Genomic DNA, 18121 nt, shown 5'->3' with positions numbered 1-18121 from the left:
CTGCCTGTAACTTGGAATCAGATACTGCCATCTGCTGATCAAAAATCAAAGTGCATTGGCTACTTAATAGGCTTCTTAATAATACACCTTAAAATCCTTAATACTTTTAAGTAAATTTAGGTTCAGTTGCTCTAAAATGCAGACAGATGATAGAAGATATATACAAAAAGAACAGGGACCCTTGCATGGAGGAAGAGCTAAAGTAAAGTAATGCCATAGTAAGGAGCGCAGTATTAGTATACCAAGTGTTTATAGAAATAATTCACTTTTTTTTTTGAAGATTAATTGGTGATAGTAATCACAATTCTAATAGTACATCATCAAAACAAGAAATGTCATGGAAAGTTGGACATTTATAGCATTTACTTCCTATTTTTACTTCCTATTACCATGGGGCTTCACTGATCACACGTCTTTATTAACATAAAGTAATGAGTTACATAGCAAAAGAGATTATCAACTACTGTTGTGGCTCTGCTTTAAAAAGAAAAAAAAAAAAAGTCTTCTGCTTAAAGAGGAGAGAAAGATTCTAGTTTTTAAAGGGTGGAGGGGGATGGAAGACCACTCAGTTTTTCTTTTAGGTGAATACTTAGTTTGTAGTATTAATGTCCTCAAGAGTCATTAGTGGAGATGTGCTTATTTACCAAGATGCTTTATTTTTTTTATTATTATTTATTTCACTTTCCCTTAATCTATATTTATGCTGTGCAACTTCAAAAGAAACATGAACTTCCTAGAATCAGCTTTCATGGATTGGATTTTTCTCAAGCAGTAAAAACAAAACAAACAACAGACAAATGAACAATCAAACAAAAAGCACAGCTGGCTGATTTGAGTTCAGCAGCATACCTAGTCAAAAAAAAAAAAGGGGGGGGGGTGGCTTCACAGAGGTTAAAGAATAGTTGCTGAGTTTTCCTTTCCTTACTCTATTTGTTGGAAATTCTCAGGTCTCTGTGTTTGTGAAATGCAGTGAGAAACTGATATTTCACAACCAAACAAAAGAGTAGGTCTTCTTGTCCTTACTCATCTTGTTACCAAAATGATCATTCACAGTGACCCTGAAGACTTAAGCTCTTGTTTTCCAAACACACTATCTTTTGTAGCAAAGTGAGTAACACTTTCTTAAACTGTTCGCAACTGTTGAAAAATTAATAACAAAGTAATTTTTTTTAACCCCAAAAGGCCCTGGGAGTTTCCAGTCAAAACGACCGATCAACAATAAAGAAAAAAATTAAGGATATTAAAAAAGCACAAGAAAAACTGGAAAAACAAAAGGAAAAATTTCAAAAGAAGGAGAGGGAAGTTCGCAAGACTGGCAGAGTGGTAACCACTCTTGAATCAAGCTGCTAAGGTGACCCTGCTTTGTTTTAGCTCAAATTGCTTCACCTTGAAGTTCTGCAGATTTGTATATAATTGTACAATTGAGGGAGGAGGGAAAGTGCAACAGTTTAACATGGTAGGTTTTTGGTTTTTTTTTACTTTTTAGTAATAGTCCCTCCCTGTTACAACCCAATAAAACAAAATGTTTTCAGTATTTTTAATTCCTAGTTGACTCTACTTGTACTAATACTAATTTAACTTCCTGCCTTAATATTTGTGCTTCTAAGACCTCATGTGCCCTTTTCATTGAAATTTCTACATGTTTGTGAAAAGTAGAATACTGTGTTAAAAATCATTCCAATATTAGTCAACTAGAATTTTGTATAGTTGAATCTGATAGAGGGACAATAGAAAAATCCTGCCAACAAATTCAGTCTGTGACAGTCTATTTATCTGTTGCCACTAAAGATGTATAGTAAAAATTGTTTAAGAAAACAGTAATGTCAAATTAATTTAAAAAGAAAGCATGTATTTCAAATTTATGAAGTATTTTCTTTAAATTCCTGTATTTTTGGCATGATCTGTTTCATGCTAAGTCCACTGTAGTACCACTTTGTTTTTGAATTCCATGTGTTGCAATTTAGTGAGAAAATAACAAGAAATATTAAGTAGTTTTCACAAACTACGTATACTAATCATAGTATTCAGTTTTCCACACACTACCCTTATGGTGTTGGGACAAGGTTTAAACCTATAAATAAGATCTTTTTTAACCTATTTTTTCCTAAATAATACATAGTTTTATAGATTTATGCTATGAGTAAGATCAATTTGCAATACATGTATTTCTCTTTTCTACTTGCTACAAGATTTTTGCGGACCAAATTTATATATTTGCTAATTTTAAAATACGCTGTTTTTCAAACTTAAAATACTGAGGGAAGAATTGTAGGAAAAACTACCACCGAAGCACTGGGTTTCTGCATTGTATTTAAATATGTTCAGTTGTAGACTACAAATTATTTCTCTTTAAAGGAGAATTTGATATGCCATATAGGTTAGAACATGAATTGGTGTTTTGTATATTTACATACTGTTTGATAGATATTAAAACGGCACTTCTTTATTTAGATTATTCCAGAAACAAACTAAGTATCAGTTCAACCATAAAATGGACTAGAACAAAACTTACATCATTTCTGTATGTGGACCAAGTTCTCCTTTAAATCTATGGACTGTTTTCATTTTAATTAAATGAATGGACTTCACTGTTGGTGTCTCAGAAGTTTTTTTTTTGGTATAACTGTCTTAAGAATTTCAGCAAAAGGATGGTGTGAAAAAGCTTCTTCACACCATGCGTTTCCAAAATAAAGTTAAAAATCTTGGTAATAGTTACTTTTAAGAGGTTTTATTTTCAGTTTTGTTTCTTAAGAAACAACTATTTTCTCATGATTTAACTTACTTACTTTGTTTCCAGGAGCTTTGAGTTTGTGCTCCAAAGGTACAGACCTGGAGCTAGGGAGGAATGCTGCCATACTGATAAAAGAGAAGGGAACTAGAAGTATGGAACAGTCAGGTACTTAGAATTATGCACCTAAAACTGCACTTTTCTTGATTCAGTCAAGGATGTTTACTTCTCAGTTAAGTGCTTAAGGAATAGGGAATACAACCATGTATTATTACCTTTTTCCTTTAAGCCTCCTAAGCGCAGTGTTGTACCCTGTGAAGAGCTTGTTTCTCCGGAAGGAGACAAGTGAAAATAATGGTTTCAAAGGCTTGCTTATATGCAGGGCTGGTGCACTAAGTTGGGGACATAGCAGTTATGGTATGCTCATATGCCAGGTGAGTTTAAGAATGTTGATTATCACAGACCACAGCACTTAACATCTGTATCAAGCCACAAAATCACCCAACTGAAAGTGTAATTTTTAAAATACTTTTAATGAATAAATGTAGTGATTCTTTCAAAAAATTAAGTTAACACAAACCAAGATTAATTTCACAGTGCAAGACTGAGTTCATTTTCATACAAAACTATTAAACTCAGCGTTTTGATAGCTGAGCTATTATACTACTTTACTATAGTGATTCACTTCAACTTTGTGTGCTAGCAATGACAGCAGTACAGTAATGAGAATGTTTAAAAAATCATCATTGGTACTTCTATTTCCATCAAAAGTAAGAGACCAAACTTATGAATAGGGTTAAACATTGTAAACAAATATATCAATACGTGTGTTTTTACCACAATCACTTGGGATGGAAGGTAAGGAAGGGGAGACAAGTATAATTACATGGCAAATTTTTCTAATAATCAGAGTTTAATTGGTAACTAGCAGGGAGCAAAAAAGGGCTTTTATTTCAATAACACCATATTACGTATTGTAATAACTTCCTAGGAAAAAAATGATTTAGCTTTTCTTCAAAAAAAATTATTGTAGTTCTTAGGTATTACTAAAATTGTTCAATTAAGTTAAATATTTAAAACTTAGAGCTAGAATGTTCAGCTTCAGCATTGAATTTTTAAAAGCCCTTGCTGTAACTTTAAGCTTCAGTTTAGCAAATGTAACAGCTGCAGACATTCTCTCTAACTTTTGCACAGGCCCCATTTTACAATATGTGGAATTTCTCACGGTCATCCTCTTACAGGGTTGAAAAGAACAGCTATAGCTTCTCGTCACTTGTAGCCATGCGTGCATGAAAGGTATGTCAAACAGTCACCACCTCACAGCCGTGTATGGAAGAAAAATAGGGACGTTAAGTGCCCACAAGCTTGAGCAGAGCAGTTAATCACAACCAGAACAGTACAGTTAAGCTAGAATAATCCTCCCTCAGTGTCAGTTTAACTGCATACATAGCCATTCTGTAATCCACTCCTGTAAAACTGACCCATGTTAGCTTGAACAGAGTATAAAAACATCTGCTTTGCAGAACTAGGTTAGGGAGGAACAGGTGATAATTTTTAATCTGGCTCAGACACAACTAGAATTGTGTGACCACAAGTTCTAATGTACCAGCTATGCCCTTCGCTTGTGGTATCTCACCTTCTGCTCTGCGCAAAGCAAATAAACCAGCAAAAGTTAGACTCACTCATTCTGAGAGGGATTACGCATGTGTGCTGCATGACTTAATCGCAGCAGTATAGGCAATGAATTATTCAAGGAAAAAACTTCATTTTAAAGGTCTTTAACTGTATCACGCCTAATATATTGAGGAATGGTATAAATGAAAAGTACAACACAGATGTGTCTAACTTGAACAAATCTGGCACAGTAGGCATTAAGAGAAGTTGAATCCTTTATTAAAAAAGGACTTAGTACCTGAAATGTAATGCTTGTCCCCTTCTGTCTTCCACGGTTGTTTTGACAGTTTGCCATTGACTGATGACACATTCTGCTTACCTTATTTACGTTATAGTATGACCTCAAGTTACTAGATAAATGAAGCCAGAAGCACACCACAGATACAAAGGTATTTTCAAAAACTGTTAATTCCACACTTAAAATACTTTTGAGAAGGTAGTTTATATTGTCAAAGTGAGAGATGCCCTAGTAAAGGTAAGTTTTAAAAATGTTTGTTTATTAAAAATATTTTTCATTTACAACTGTAACCTGACATACCCCAGAGTCTGAGATCTCACTAGGGCTAGAACACTGATGCAGTTTTGGTATTACCTACGGAAATACAAGCAAATGTAAGACAGTATACCTTTACTGTACATAAGCCAACACTGCTTGCTAATTCACAATGCTCATGGAAAGGTAAGTTTATCACATATTAAATATTCACATTACCACTAAAGAAATATGACTGATACCACATACCTGAGATACATTATACCAGTGGCAGCAGCTAGAACTGATTTTTTTTTCATTATTCCTAAAGACCTAAGTGTGATCTCTACAGCTGTAAAACAAAAAATTTGATGTATAGTGTGTAGGCAACATTCCTAGCTTTGCAACATTAGGCTTCAGCATGCTTATAAGATCAAAGAACAGAAAGTTCCATACAGGCTCAAAGGTATAGCAACGAACTCCTTAATGTTTCTTACATCAGTGTTTCATTAATCTGTAACACTGTGTAAAGGAAAAATTCTCTGGCAAGCTTTTTCAATAGTTCTTGTATTAAAACATTTTTTTAATTATATGAATTAATACATTTCTCAGTAGATATGAAATAGGTTGCACTGATCCCTATAAAACCTGAAATTACTGCTCCCTTGATTTAACTACAGAAAGTAGTCATAATCAGAAGATGGAACAAATTAAATGTGACCTTCTTACTTAGAAAGTAACAACAGCTCATTTCTTTTCCTTAACTTCCAAAAAAGAGTAATTGAATTAAACTTCGTTATTCCACTTAAAATTATTTTCACATATGAAATGTGGCCCAGCATCTTGGCATAGATCAGGGTCTTTTAAATTCCCTTTATGTGATATACCTACATCTTATCAACTGTTGGACCAACAGCTATATACTGCGAAAAGTGGTCATGTCCTTTGGCTCGCTGCTTGGCACGCACCAGTCATCTGCTTCGTGGTTTGCTTTGTAATGTTTCCAGGCTGCTTTGTTATATACAGGGAGTCTTTCAATTGATTCTGTTGATAAGGCCTGTAAGTAGAGAAGACTGTAGCTGACTTTTTTTTAATTACAGTAACAGAACAAGGTAATCCAATAGTAGTTAGATTAGTGTGGATGATAAATTTACAAGGGTAATATATTACATCATACCTTTATGTAAATAACTGCATCTGTACCGTAACCTTCTAAGGAATACAGTTTCAGGTCTCCTTGGAAGTATTGTGCATACAGACGTGATATGGGCAAGCCATAACCAAATCCAGCCTGATCCAGGAAAAAAAAGTGCATTTTTATTAACTGAATCAATCAGTAGTTGTTACTGGTGATTTATAAACTAAAAGGTAAAAGACAATCTAAGCATGATATTTGACAGTAAGAAGAGTTCAAATGCTAATTATTATGCCCCCTTACAAGCACCCCAGAAACAGAAAAAGCATGGATACTGGTGAGTAGAAAAAACTTGTTCTAATCCTTTGTCAGACAGGACTGCTAGATAACAGTTCTTATATTTTGGTAACTTTTTCAAGAAGAGTAAATTGTACTGAGTGCCTTATAGTGCTGCTGTTTAATGTTCTTAAGTCAGGTATATTTCATCATCAGTAAGTATGAAAAGGTTCAAGAAGCTTATGAATTTGAAGTTTATGAATTTGTAACTTACACTACAATTTCCCCAAACCCTGCCTACAGCAGCAGGATGTAGCCCTGAAATTTTAAGTATCTTTTTTTTTTTTTTGTAGATCTACTATATTTCAGATATCTTCTGAAGAACATGCTTTCTGCTTCTATGTAAAGATCTGGTATTTAATGAGTTACTGTCATCTATGTGCAGAAAACTTTAAAAAAATACACAAAAATGTTTTGAATGATGCAATGTAAGAGAACAAATTCAGAAAAGCTCTTCAGAACTCCTTACAGTCTGAGTCTCTCAGTATTTCTTGTGCATCTATTAAGTTCACATGAGAGCAAAATAGATTCTTTATATGCCTTGTCACATTTCTGTACCACCGTCCTTCCTGGAGAATGGTACAACTGACTGCACAGTACAGCCGAAACTATGGACTTGATCCAAAACCAGTGCTATTTTTTTTCCCTTTCTTTCAGTGGCCACAAAAATCCTGTGGGTACTGCAGTACATGCAGCACAGCTAAGTGTTCTTCTTGAGATAGCTAATCTTTATATTTGATAGACAAAAACAGAATATTGAAATTTAAATTGTATAACCCTAAGATAATGACAACTATTTTCCAGGTAATTTCAGGAAAATAGTTGAATTAAGCACTAACATCCAAATGGTCATAGTCATTTTATCCATAAAATCAGGCTTCATGGCTTTGACTAAACAGTTTATTTTGTGACTACTAATCACATTCAAGATGACAAGGTATAAAAGATTTACATACCAAAGGTGTAGCTCGGGATGTCTCAACACGTGGACGTGGTGCTGTTGAATACATATAGTTGAACAGTCTGTCAATTTTCCTCATAGGAACACCTCCACCACGATCGCTCATCTGGAACAAGAAGGAACACATAGCATTATGTTCCTGAATACAATTTTAGAAAAGACAGCCTCTCTCAAACAATGATCCAGAGAAAGTTCAGGTAAAACTTCATATAAAGTTGTCCCTAGTAATTGACAGGCTTTCTTAAATTCTCATCTCAGCTATAGCAACAAGCAGGTGCATTCTTCCCTCTCATCCTTTTTACAAACCATTTACATAAAATACTATCGTAAGAAGCATTCATAATCTCTCAAAAGCAAGAAAATTTTGCTTAAGTCTTTCATTGCTTTTGTCTCGTTTGTAATTAAGTTTTGCCTGAAGTCCATATTTATACCTACTGATTTCAACAAGTACCAACTTCTGCGTATTTTCATCTTTATTACTCGAGACTATTGCCAGTTAAAAGACAATACACTAAAACCCATTACTGATGGTGCAAGTGCCAAGAGTTGTTTTACTAGGTGTTAGTTAGACCTATGAAAAAGCCAGTGCTTGCAGCTGGTCTCTGAAATCCAACATAGATGCTGTATGTAAGAAAAATAAATTACTCTGCAAACTATTTCAGGCAGGTTTGATCTGCATGGAATCTACAAGGCTCATTTCCCTTTTTTGAGTTGTTTCATACCTCCTATGCAGCTCTATCATTTTGATTTAAAAATGGTGACATGACAATTGTATGAAGCTGCTGCTTCATTTTTAGTCATGGCTGTGCATAAACCAGGCCTGATGTAGGCATGACAAAACCACAGAATTTTATTACAGAACCTTCCATGTGAATATGCAACCTCTTCATGAATTTCCTGCTGATGTAGTATGTGAAATTGCAAAACTGTCCTGTTAACTTATATACTACATCATCAGATACAATCTACTGCTGGAATTAGATCATCAGATAAAGTTAGTAATATGATGACTATGACAGGGGAAAAAAATAATAATAATCAAACAAGTGGGTACCTTAACAGTTAAATCCTCATTTCCCAACGTGACATGTACATGAATTGGAGGATAAATGCATCGATCGGCATTATGTTCCATGGTGGCTCTCATTGCATTCTGCAATTTTCAAGTACAAGAACTCAAATCTTATTCTTACTGCTTTGTATATTATCTTCAAACATCAGTTTAGGAACATAAGTTATTTTTATCATATATATTTTAGAATCAAGACAAAAATATATGGTTTTATAATAGGTTTTTTGAATGTTTCTGATGTATTCAGTATCAACACATGTATAATTTATTTGAATTACACAGACTAATTTAAGAATTTAGAATATTTAAGTATGTTAATGTACAATTTTATTTGTATAAACCTGTATAATGCATTCTACATGCAATATGGCACAAAGATCCAAGAAGAGTCTAGGACTGAAGTAAGTGCTTGAGGAAAAGTATATAGAATTAACATGTTTCACTTTACACCAAAGGTGTCCCAAAAAATTAGGCATATTATTCTCACTTGCTTTATTAACTAATGCCTTTATACATTATCAGCGTTTTTTGACAAAGTTGTCTACTGTGGAAGGTGTCTGAGGTTTTCAGTGGCTAGGCATAGAGACACATCTTCCAAAGCTGTACAATCTAAGTATCTTCCTGTAGTTAAATTGCCAGAAGCTTGCATTAGCAAAAACACACCACTATCTAGAATTGGTTCAAAAAGTCAAATACAACCTTACTAAACAAACATGTATAAAAGAATTGTGTAATGGTAATTGCACAGACCTTGAAAAGTTCGAAAAACATGTGATAGAGATGTGATGGTACATACACCACTTGCATGGGCTGTCCTGGTGATTTAGCTGGAGAAAAGAAAGACTAGATAATTAAACGGGTAATTTACTATATTTATTATTTACTTGATTTATTAAATTAACTAGGTATCTTGTATCAATTCATGTACTAATTCAACACATACTTTTGTATAGGTAAGAGAATTTAGAAAATAATGAACAGAATTTTTTTCAGAAGTTGTATGTTAACCAAAATTCATACTCAAAGATTTTCAGAAGTGCTTGCTGCTTTAGAAAATAATCTTAAAATCCACTGTAGCATCACTGATTAGAGCATATAATAGTAGTCTTCTAATGCTTACAAGGTTATTATGAAGATGGAGTCAGGCTCTTCAGGTGGTGGGAGGATAAGAAACAATGAATGTAAGATGGAGTAAGTTCAGACTGCATATAGAGGAAGACATTTTCACCATGACATTTGACAATTGAAGCAGGTTGCCCAGAGATGTTAAGTAGTCACCATCCTTGTAGGATTTGTAAGACCAGACTGGACAAAACCATGAGCAACCTGGCCTGATCTCATAGCTGTCCCTGTTTTGAGCAGGAGATGAGGCTAGAAACTTCCTGAGGTCTCTCCCAACCTGATAGAATCTTACGATGCTATAATGTACCAAATACTATCTGCAGCACAGCCTATTTTTTGAGTAATTTAGAAATGAGCTAATATTACAAGAAAACATAACAAAATACAATTGTATCTATAAACTGGTGTAGTTTTCAAGCTTTTGAGTATTAACTCTGGAAAAACTACCATGGGAACATAGTCATTAATGAAAAATTAAGGAAAGGTTGCTCCAAAAATCTGCTGGCCCTGTATGTTCTTTCAGCTCAACAAATTAATAGCTTTCTCCCCAAACTGTGTAAGTGACAACTGCTTTATGAGCTATAAATGTTAAAGTCTAGTGATGGTCAAAGGATTTGGAATAAATCATGCACCCAGTAAAAATAAAAAGGGAAAAAATGCACTTTGAAATGATAGGTTCCTGCCTTCAAGTTAACTGCTCTCATCTATGCCTCCACCCTCAAACCCCATGCCTACATTTTAAATAATGGCTCTCAGCTGTGGGTAACGAATGTGCATTTGGCCTGGATCAGATTTAACTCACCTTCACAATTCATTAAGCAAAAAGCCACTCCATTTAATAAATGTAAACTATTTGTTCTGACTTCTGGAACACATACACCATTAAAATGCCCCTGCAGTAAAGAGCAGTAGCTAGCGTGACTGATAGTTTTGTACAAATACTTTTAGTAATCATGATCAAAAGATGGAGAAAGGAAAATCCTTTAACCTATATAAAGAATAACAGATTTTGTACAGTAGGAAGAAAAGATCTGAAATGTGTAGTCTGTGCACTTTCTTTGCCTTTAACTTCACAGGCCAAGCTAGTCTGGGTGCACTCTTGCTTTTGCAATTATTTGTAGAAGCAATTTTGATTGCTTGTTTTTGTAGGTCTGCCTGAACTTGGTGTTTACTAACTTGAAAAGCACGCCAGTGAGTAGTGTTAGGGAGGCTCTTTAGCATTCAACAAGACTATGGGGACAGTAGCTGACCTCTGAGTTCACAGCAGCACAATTGTAAATGTCTTTTTCAGTCACAGAAAACGGGTTCAAATGACTTTTTACAGGGACTTTATCTAACTGCAACTATAAGTGTGCAATAGCTGAATAAGAAAGAGAAATTAGAATGCAAAGTTTTAAGACCTGAAGTGTCACAACACAAAGAGGATGAGTTGTAATAGATACAGTGCAGGGTGAAGACATACAAGAAACCTTAGGGAGGGAATGACATCGCTAAAATCTTATATCACCAGCTGTAATTTCAGAAACTTTTCTGCAGGTTTCAGTTCACCAATTAAAAAAAAAAAAAAAAAAAAAAAAGAATGAATAAGGGAAGCCTTCTGCCAGATTAAAAAAAAAAAAGTATATATAGTAGAGGATATAATATCCAAATCTTTATTATCTCTCTATAAAATCTATACAATAGAGGATACATTGACTATAGGAAAAGTGGAAGAACATTATACCAGCTACTTCAGAAGAATCTATCACTACATTCAGGGGAGTACCTCATCCCATATGCACTTACCATTCAATTCTTCAAGGACGAGTTCTGGAGAGCTCATATAATATAAATCACAAAGTCTCTTGGCACTTTCATAGCCATCTATAATAAATTTAAAAAACAGTTACCTTTCCCCCTCCACTTTTTCTTCCCTTTACAGATTACCAAAAAGAAAAACAAAAATTGAAAACACTGTGTGCTGTCAGTAAGATTTCATCATCTTCTCACAAGAACTTTTTTTTTGTTGGGGAGCGGGAGGGACAGGAGGGACACTGACAAAAACATATTACACTTTTACATTTTCAATTAAGCTTCTGCTCCGAGAAGGAAAGATCTATACACTATATAAACATCAAGACGTATTGGCTCTCAGCATAGACTTTCATGTAAGTTTTCTGAATTCTTTTTCTTCTCTGGATTTACCTCTGATAACTTCAACAACATTGCAGCTAGGATCGATGCTTCCGATATGCTTTGGATGAGCCGGATTAATTTTCCCACCAAACAGTAAAGCTGCCAACAAAGACAATATTATTTAATATCTCATATAATTTTTATAGTTATAGTTTATATCTTCAGTTTTGCTGAATAGAAGTTTATAGACAATCTATAATTCCAATCTTTACCATAGTTAAAAGGCTATTACTAATAAATATTTTTAAAAAGCATTTAAGTATTGAGCACTTAAAAGTAAAGGAAAAATACTACTGACAGAGTACAGGTATCATTTCCCCTCCCTTCAGCAAAAGCACTTACAGTGTTGATTAAGGAGCATTCTAATTGAAATGCGACTCATGTAGAAACGGTCTAAAAAATACTGCACATTCTGTGAGGTCACTGGATCAATGCCAAAGCTTTCCTTGTACTCTATTACTCCTTGAGCCATAGTAGGAATTACATCATTGTGTCGATTCCGGATTTTTATCACAGTATCTGTAAAACTAAAATTAATACTTGTTAGTTTTTACTTTCAGCTGGGTTTAATACTCTGGCAAATTGAGTATCTGTCCATGAAAATGAAGACCACCGTGTACAGAAATATTACAGGTCTGCCTACTGCACTAGGTGCCACCATTGGTGATTATTTGGACATTTATTGTTAACTTTTTTTTTTATTAATGCCAAAAAAGAAGAAAATTTTGTCACCTGTTTTCATGCAAATCATCTCATGCCTGTTAAAACAGTAACCATAGTCAGCTGGTAATGAACAAACATACTGTACATGTGAAAAGTTCCATACATCAGTTCCAACATTACAAGTAAGGAACTGGTAAAAATTTGGTTAAGTTTAATATATTCTTATCTTATTCCTTCCTTCCAGTGACAGGGGATAATGTTACTATGATTCTGACAGAAAGACTGAAGACAGCTGAAATTTTTCTTAAGCCATTACTTTTCTTGCCAATCCTTCTAGATAAGATTTGGATTGATATATGTGACAAATCCTTACCTATGAATAGCCCCTGAATCTTCCGAACTTTTATCCTTAAAGTCAAGGATCTCCTGAAGACTTTGGACATACCTTTAAACGAAAGAAACATGAAAAAGACCAATACTAATATGACTCCCCAGCACCCTTTAGTTAGTGATTTATGATCTTCCAAGTCTGGTTGCATCCAAATCATTGTATTTGATATATCCTATAGACCTGTATCCTATAACCTATAGACCCTGTGAATTTTGTTAGATCCTTCTTAATCCATTCATGATGTTTTCTTCCAAAATCTCCAGAGCAATTAATTCCACAATTTAATTAGAAAGCATAAAAGATCTTTTTTCTGTTTTAAACCCAGAGAGTGATCATTTATTAGCAGCCCTAGTTAGTTCCTGTTATTTAGAAATTTTTACCAGCTTGTTCATGATTTACATATTTCTGCCATTTCTTTCCTTAGATGTATTTTCCAAGCTGAAGAATTCTGTTTGGTTTTCTTCTCACGTAGAAACTGTTCCAACCCTCTGATTATCCCTCTTGGTCTTTTCTGTTCAGGATGGAATGACTAGAAGTGCATGCTATTCAGAGTAATAATGGACTAACACAGTGGTACACTAATATTCTCCTCCACCTCATTTGTTACTTAGTTCCTAACACTATTCACCTTTTTGCCCACCAACTAACAGTCAGAAAAATATCCACAGTAGCATCAAAATTCCTTTTTTGATTGTAAGTGAGCAAGCATACAGGGGGAGGAGGTTCCTCTCTGTGCTTTACTTTGCATTTGTCCAAGTGGAATTCATTTCCCATTTGATCAATGTCATTTAGTATCAAAAATGTGAGCTTTCATGTTTCATTGAAATCCTTCATCTACACTGATAGCTTTTTTTATATTCACTCATCAAATCAACCCCACTTATTCACTGTCAGACTTTGTTCTCTTAACTTTAAAAGCCTTTCCAGATAGCCATGTGCCTTTAGCAGTTGCCAAGCTATCTCTTTGTTTGGCTTTCATCTTGCAAAAAATTATGCTTCAATTCCTTACTTGAAAGCAAATTTTACTTTTCGAAGGATGTCTTCTTAATTTTAATAGCCTTGTATTGCTTCTGCTATTTTAAATATTCTGCCTTTGGGAGCTTTCTTTTGCTTTTGTTATTTTCTATACCTTTACTCTCAATATGCAATAACTTGTCTTTTAAATAGTTTCTATACTTTTTTGAAAACATGTACATTTAGCTGCTTCTGTTGATTTCTTAACTAGCTTCTTCATTTAAGTTAAGTGCCGTGTTAAACATTGCTCTTGTGGATTTTTGTTGTTACTGAATTCTCATATTGACTATCTGGAATAGTTTAATTTAATAAATGGTTTTTAATTTCATTGTGGGTTATCTAATTGCCCCTAAAGTGTTGTTTTTTTTCCCAAGTCTGAAAATTTAGTTTCCGTCACATTGGGATATTTACTCATTCTAAAAAGGTGATGTTCATGTGTAATGAGCATATGAAATATTCTTTCTGTAAAATTGAATGTGTTATTCCTATAACTTAGGTATATGCAGAAAGTCACCCTTGAAAGTATTAAACAACAGTGTTCTTACCAGCTCTGCACCAGCTGAACTGAAGGTGTTCTCAGAAGGTTGTCTGGAAGCAGGCTTATTTCCTTCATTATGTTTGCCAGTCTTACAGGCAACTCTTGTCTCAGAAACATAAATGAAGTCTTTTCACAAGCATTTTCAGATCCTAAGACCAAATAAATATATGGCAACATTAGAATAAAGTCAGAACTATGCAAATTCATACTTTCTTGCCTAAGAGGCCTCTGGTTAGGTTTTAAAGTTGACTCAGTTTGGTAAGCCAATGTTTCTTTCATGGCAGCAGCCCGCTTTATATTTCAAACTGAACAGTAAACTTCAAACTGTAAATGGCTTTGTTGCAATAAGGAGAATCCTCAGTATATAAAAAGTTAAGTAGTGCAATAACTGCAGACCTATGCTAGCCAACTTTAAATATGGCTTCTATACATGCAAATTTGTCGTGGTTTAACCCGGCCGGCAGCTAAACACCACGCAGCCCTTCGCTCACCCTCCCCCCGCCCTCTCTGGGACGGGGGAGAGAAGATGGAAAGTGAAGCCTGTGAGTTGAGATAAGGACAGTTTAATAAGACAGGATAATAATAATAATAATAATAATAATAATAATAATAATAATAATAATAATAATAATAATAATAATAATGCAATGATGATAATAGTACTACTATTAATAATGTGTATAAACAAGTGATGCACAATGCAATTGCTCACCACCCGCTGACTGATGCCCAGCCTAACCCTGAGCAGTCTGGCCCCCTCCCCCGGCTAGCCACCCCTATATATTGTTTAGCATGATGTCAGATGGTATGGAATACCCCTTTGGCTAGTTTGGGTCACCTGTCCTGGGTCTGTCCCCTCCCAGCTCTTACTGCACCCCCAGCCTGCCCGTTGGCAGGACAGAGCAAGAAGCTGAGGCGTCCTTGGCTTAGTATAAGCACTGCTCTGCAGCAATTAAAACATCGGGGTGTTATCAGCACTCTTCTCATCCTAAGCCAAAACATAGCATTCTACCAGCTACTAGGAAGAAAATTAACTCTGTTCTAACTGAAACCAGAACAAAATTGTTAGTTTTATTTGTAGCGAACACTGACTCTAACTACCACTGATGAAACAATATGTCATTCTGAGCATGTTAAAGAGAAGCAAATGAAACCATTACAGGAAGCATATTTTTTGGAAGGATGCTTGAGAAAGTATCACAATCCCATACACCCCACTTGATCACTGATCTTACAAAACTACCATAACTCCTATGGGAACATTTCACACTTCCAGAAAATAAGTTAGATTTCCTATTAAATTCTGTAAGATTTATTTGCCTTTCAGCTAGCTTTGTTGTAGTTTAAACTCAAGTCTTACAGGGAACAGCACACAGATGAATTAAAATGAATACTGAGAAAGAAATGGAAGTAGGATGGCTACTGTGCATAGTCATCATGATAGTATTCTCCCATATATTTACTTTTTAGAAGTTTTACACTTAAAAGGTAGAAGCTAAGTTAGTGCACCTGTTAATAACTGACCTGTGCTTTTTATAAACACAGGTGTCATCTTTTTGCATGTCAATTACAGGTAGTTATTAAGATCAAGGCCTAAATTTACTCCCACAATGCTTGTTTTACTAGGCTAAAGGAGGAGGCAGGAGACAAAAATAATAAGGAGTGCTGTACTTTATTCTCCGCCAGACTTACTTCAAGATTTCAACAGTGTCATGTAAATAGGATCTGAACTTACTAAGCTGTTCATCTACTGCTGTGAAATGCATACCTCAGTTCTGATGTTTCATAACAGGTAACTCCTAAAAATTAACTCTGGTGCTTCTGCTCAGTTCACACCTTCCATTTGACATGGGGAAGAGTTAGTAAAGAAGATGAAGGGAAAGGACATAAAAACAAGGAAGCCAGGAGTGTCTTAAAAAGCAAAAACATGCACTGAATTGAAAGGGTGTAGTCTAGTTTAATGCATCCGGGGACAGACACATCATAAACTACACTTAATAAGAAAGCAAATAGCTATAAGGAATTTCTCCCCAGTGACACCAGTATTATGCACTGTCTACATATGACCTCTGCCCAGAAACCTCTCACTCTTCTCCCTAGTCAGATTGCATTTCAGCCATGACTGTTACTGGCCTTTCCCTATTCTCAGGTTAAAATTCCAAGAAAAAGTCAAATTGAAGATATTAGAATGTAACGTTAATCTTCAAGCGTCCCATGCTCTCAGCAAATGATATTCCACGAAGAAGGTTTTTATCTGGAGGCCACATCTCTGCAATCCTGCGTCAAAAATGGAAGGCAGCTTAGGGTAAGTAAGATTTCAGTGAATGGGCAAACTACTTTGTTTCCCTGTGCAGTTATGATCCATCTATGCAAAGAATTGATAAGGCTCCTACAGAAAATACTAAGCACTTACAACCCAAGATACAGCTGATGACGTAAGACCTAAATTTGCCTACAGTATACTTTATTTGCCAGATTGAGAACTGGAGGAACGAACTAAAGGCAGATTTATGGTGGGGTTCCTTTAAAAATCTGGAATTGTAGTATGGAATATACTTTATTGTTGTGTATGAAACACTAAATGGATAGATGAAGTAACAGGATAGTTAAAAGAACCTTTTTAAATCTTCCTACTTACATACAAAGTCTGGTATTTTAGGATTAGTTCTCAGTTATGTTTTACTTACAAGAAGATAAAAAGCAACTGTTTACTAGTTGTATGTTTACATATATCTTACAACAGTGCCTTGCTTACAGAAACAGAACCAATTATAGTATGTCTGCACAATCAGGCTTCAAAAACACTTTTTGGAGTATCTTGCAAGACCTTTCTCCACACAGTCTTTGCTCTGAGGCAGAGTAGAGCAATTCCTGTGATCCCTTTGAGTCAAAAGTACTCATCATGCCTGGGAACATACGTAGCTTTATCAAGAGCACCTCAACCAATTTACTCATTTTCCAGGCTAGATTCCCAACCCTTTGCAGTGATTCTGGGTGTTTGCTTTCTGCTCTTTCTCTCACCCATTTTCTGAAATGAGCAGTGCTTGAGTGAAGTGTTTTTGTGGGGCACAAACACGTGACTGGAGAAGTCGCAATTGTTTCAGCTGCTTGGCTTCAGCTGGGATTCAACAACTCTTGCTCTTGGTGCATGCTGGAGAGCTTGCTAGCTTTCAAAAGGCTTAACAATTTTTACTTTTCGGGGTCACTTTATTAGCAGTCGTAATTCCCCCTTGTCCCCAAGACCGCAGTTTTGGCAGAACATCAAACTACTTCTGTGCTACCAAGAATCGGAGATTTCAGCTGAATTTCAACCTTGCCTCACTTCTTGGCTCTAGGTAAGGAGTCAGCTAGGCTCCCTTCTCCAGGAAGGAAGCCGAGGCTCCTCGTGCCAAACAGGGCAGCGTTTAGCGCTAACGGGGCGGCGGGGGCAGGCCGCCGAGCCCAGGGGCCCGAGGGGCTCGCTCCGCGCGCGCCCCCTCAGGGGGACAAAGGCGCGAGGGCAGCGCGGGGCCCGGCACCCCGCCGAGGGGCCGGGCCGGGGGGAGCCCGGCGGGGACTCACCGAAGTCCAGGAACTGCTTCATGGAGAGCGGCGAGGGGGAGAAGCGCGAGTAGAAGTCCACCTGCTGCGGGATGCTGCCCGGGGCGGCGCAGCGCCGCAGGGCGCGCAGCAGCCTCATGGCGCCTGTCCCGGCCCCCTCAGCCCGGCCCGGCCACCATTTCCCGCCGCGCCCGCTCCCCCGGCCCCTCGCCCAGGCCGCGGCCTCCTCCGCCGCGCGGCCGGGAGGAGGTGCCGGCGGCGGTGGGTGCCTCCTCCCGGCCCGGCCCCACGCAGCAGCGG

General features: G+C 36.3%; 2 protein-coding genes across 5 annotated transcripts in view; one reads left to right on the top strand and one right to left on the bottom strand.

The window, feature by feature from the left end:
* Positions 1 to 2588, top strand: part of LOC101790227 (neurabin-1) — a 41399-nt gene extending 38811 nt beyond the window's left edge. For all 4 annotated transcript variants that reach the window (XM_027461169.3, XM_027461171.3, XM_027461172.3 and 1 more), the window contains one exon: positions 1183 to 2588. In XM_027461169.3, the coding sequence (XP_027316970.3) occupies positions 1183 to 1350 (168 nt within the window). In that variant the 3' untranslated portion in view covers positions 1351 to 2588. The remainder of the gene's footprint in view (positions 1 to 1182) is intronic.
* Positions 2589 to 3242: 654 nt separating this feature from the next.
* PDK1 (pyruvate dehydrogenase kinase 1) lies at positions 3243 to 18119 on the bottom strand. Its single transcript, XM_038182439.2, has 11 exons — positions 17843 to 18119; positions 14289 to 14430; positions 12712 to 12783; positions 12018 to 12202; positions 11685 to 11774; positions 11286 to 11363; positions 9129 to 9205; positions 8361 to 8459; positions 7302 to 7412; positions 6052 to 6165; positions 3243 to 5931 (listed from the first exon to the last, which is right to left on the bottom strand). The coding sequence occupies exons 1-11, from the start codon at positions 17958 to 17960 to the stop codon at positions 5791 to 5793; spliced, it is 1227 nt and encodes a 408-aa protein (XP_038038367.2). The 5' UTR covers positions 17961 to 18119; the 3' UTR covers positions 3243 to 5790.
* Positions 18120 to 18121: the final 2 nt, after the last annotated feature.

This window comes from Anas platyrhynchos, chromosome 7 (assembly GCF_047663525.1).
Source record: "Anas platyrhynchos isolate ZD024472 breed Pekin duck chromosome 7, IASCAAS_PekinDuck_T2T, whole genome shotgun sequence".
Lineage (NCBI taxonomy): Eukaryota > Metazoa > Chordata > Aves > Anseriformes > Anatidae > Anas > Anas platyrhynchos.
The sequence above is the reverse complement of the archived record's forward strand: the minus strand, read 5'-3'. Positions and strand labels throughout refer to the sequence as shown.

Coding starts and splice junctions, on each gene's coding strand:
- PDK1 (XM_038182439.2), bottom strand. CDS start 17,960: ATGAGGCTGCTGCGCGCCCTGCGGCGCTGCGCCGCCCCGGGCAGCATC. Junction 11,364..11,684: donor TGTTGTTGAAGTTATCAGAG/GTAAATCCAGAG, acceptor AATTTATTATAG/ATGGCTATGAAAGTGCCAAG. Junction 9,206..11,285: donor CGTCCTTGAAGAATTGAATG/GTAAGTGCATAT, acceptor TCTTTTCTCCAG/CTAAATCACCAGGACAGCCC.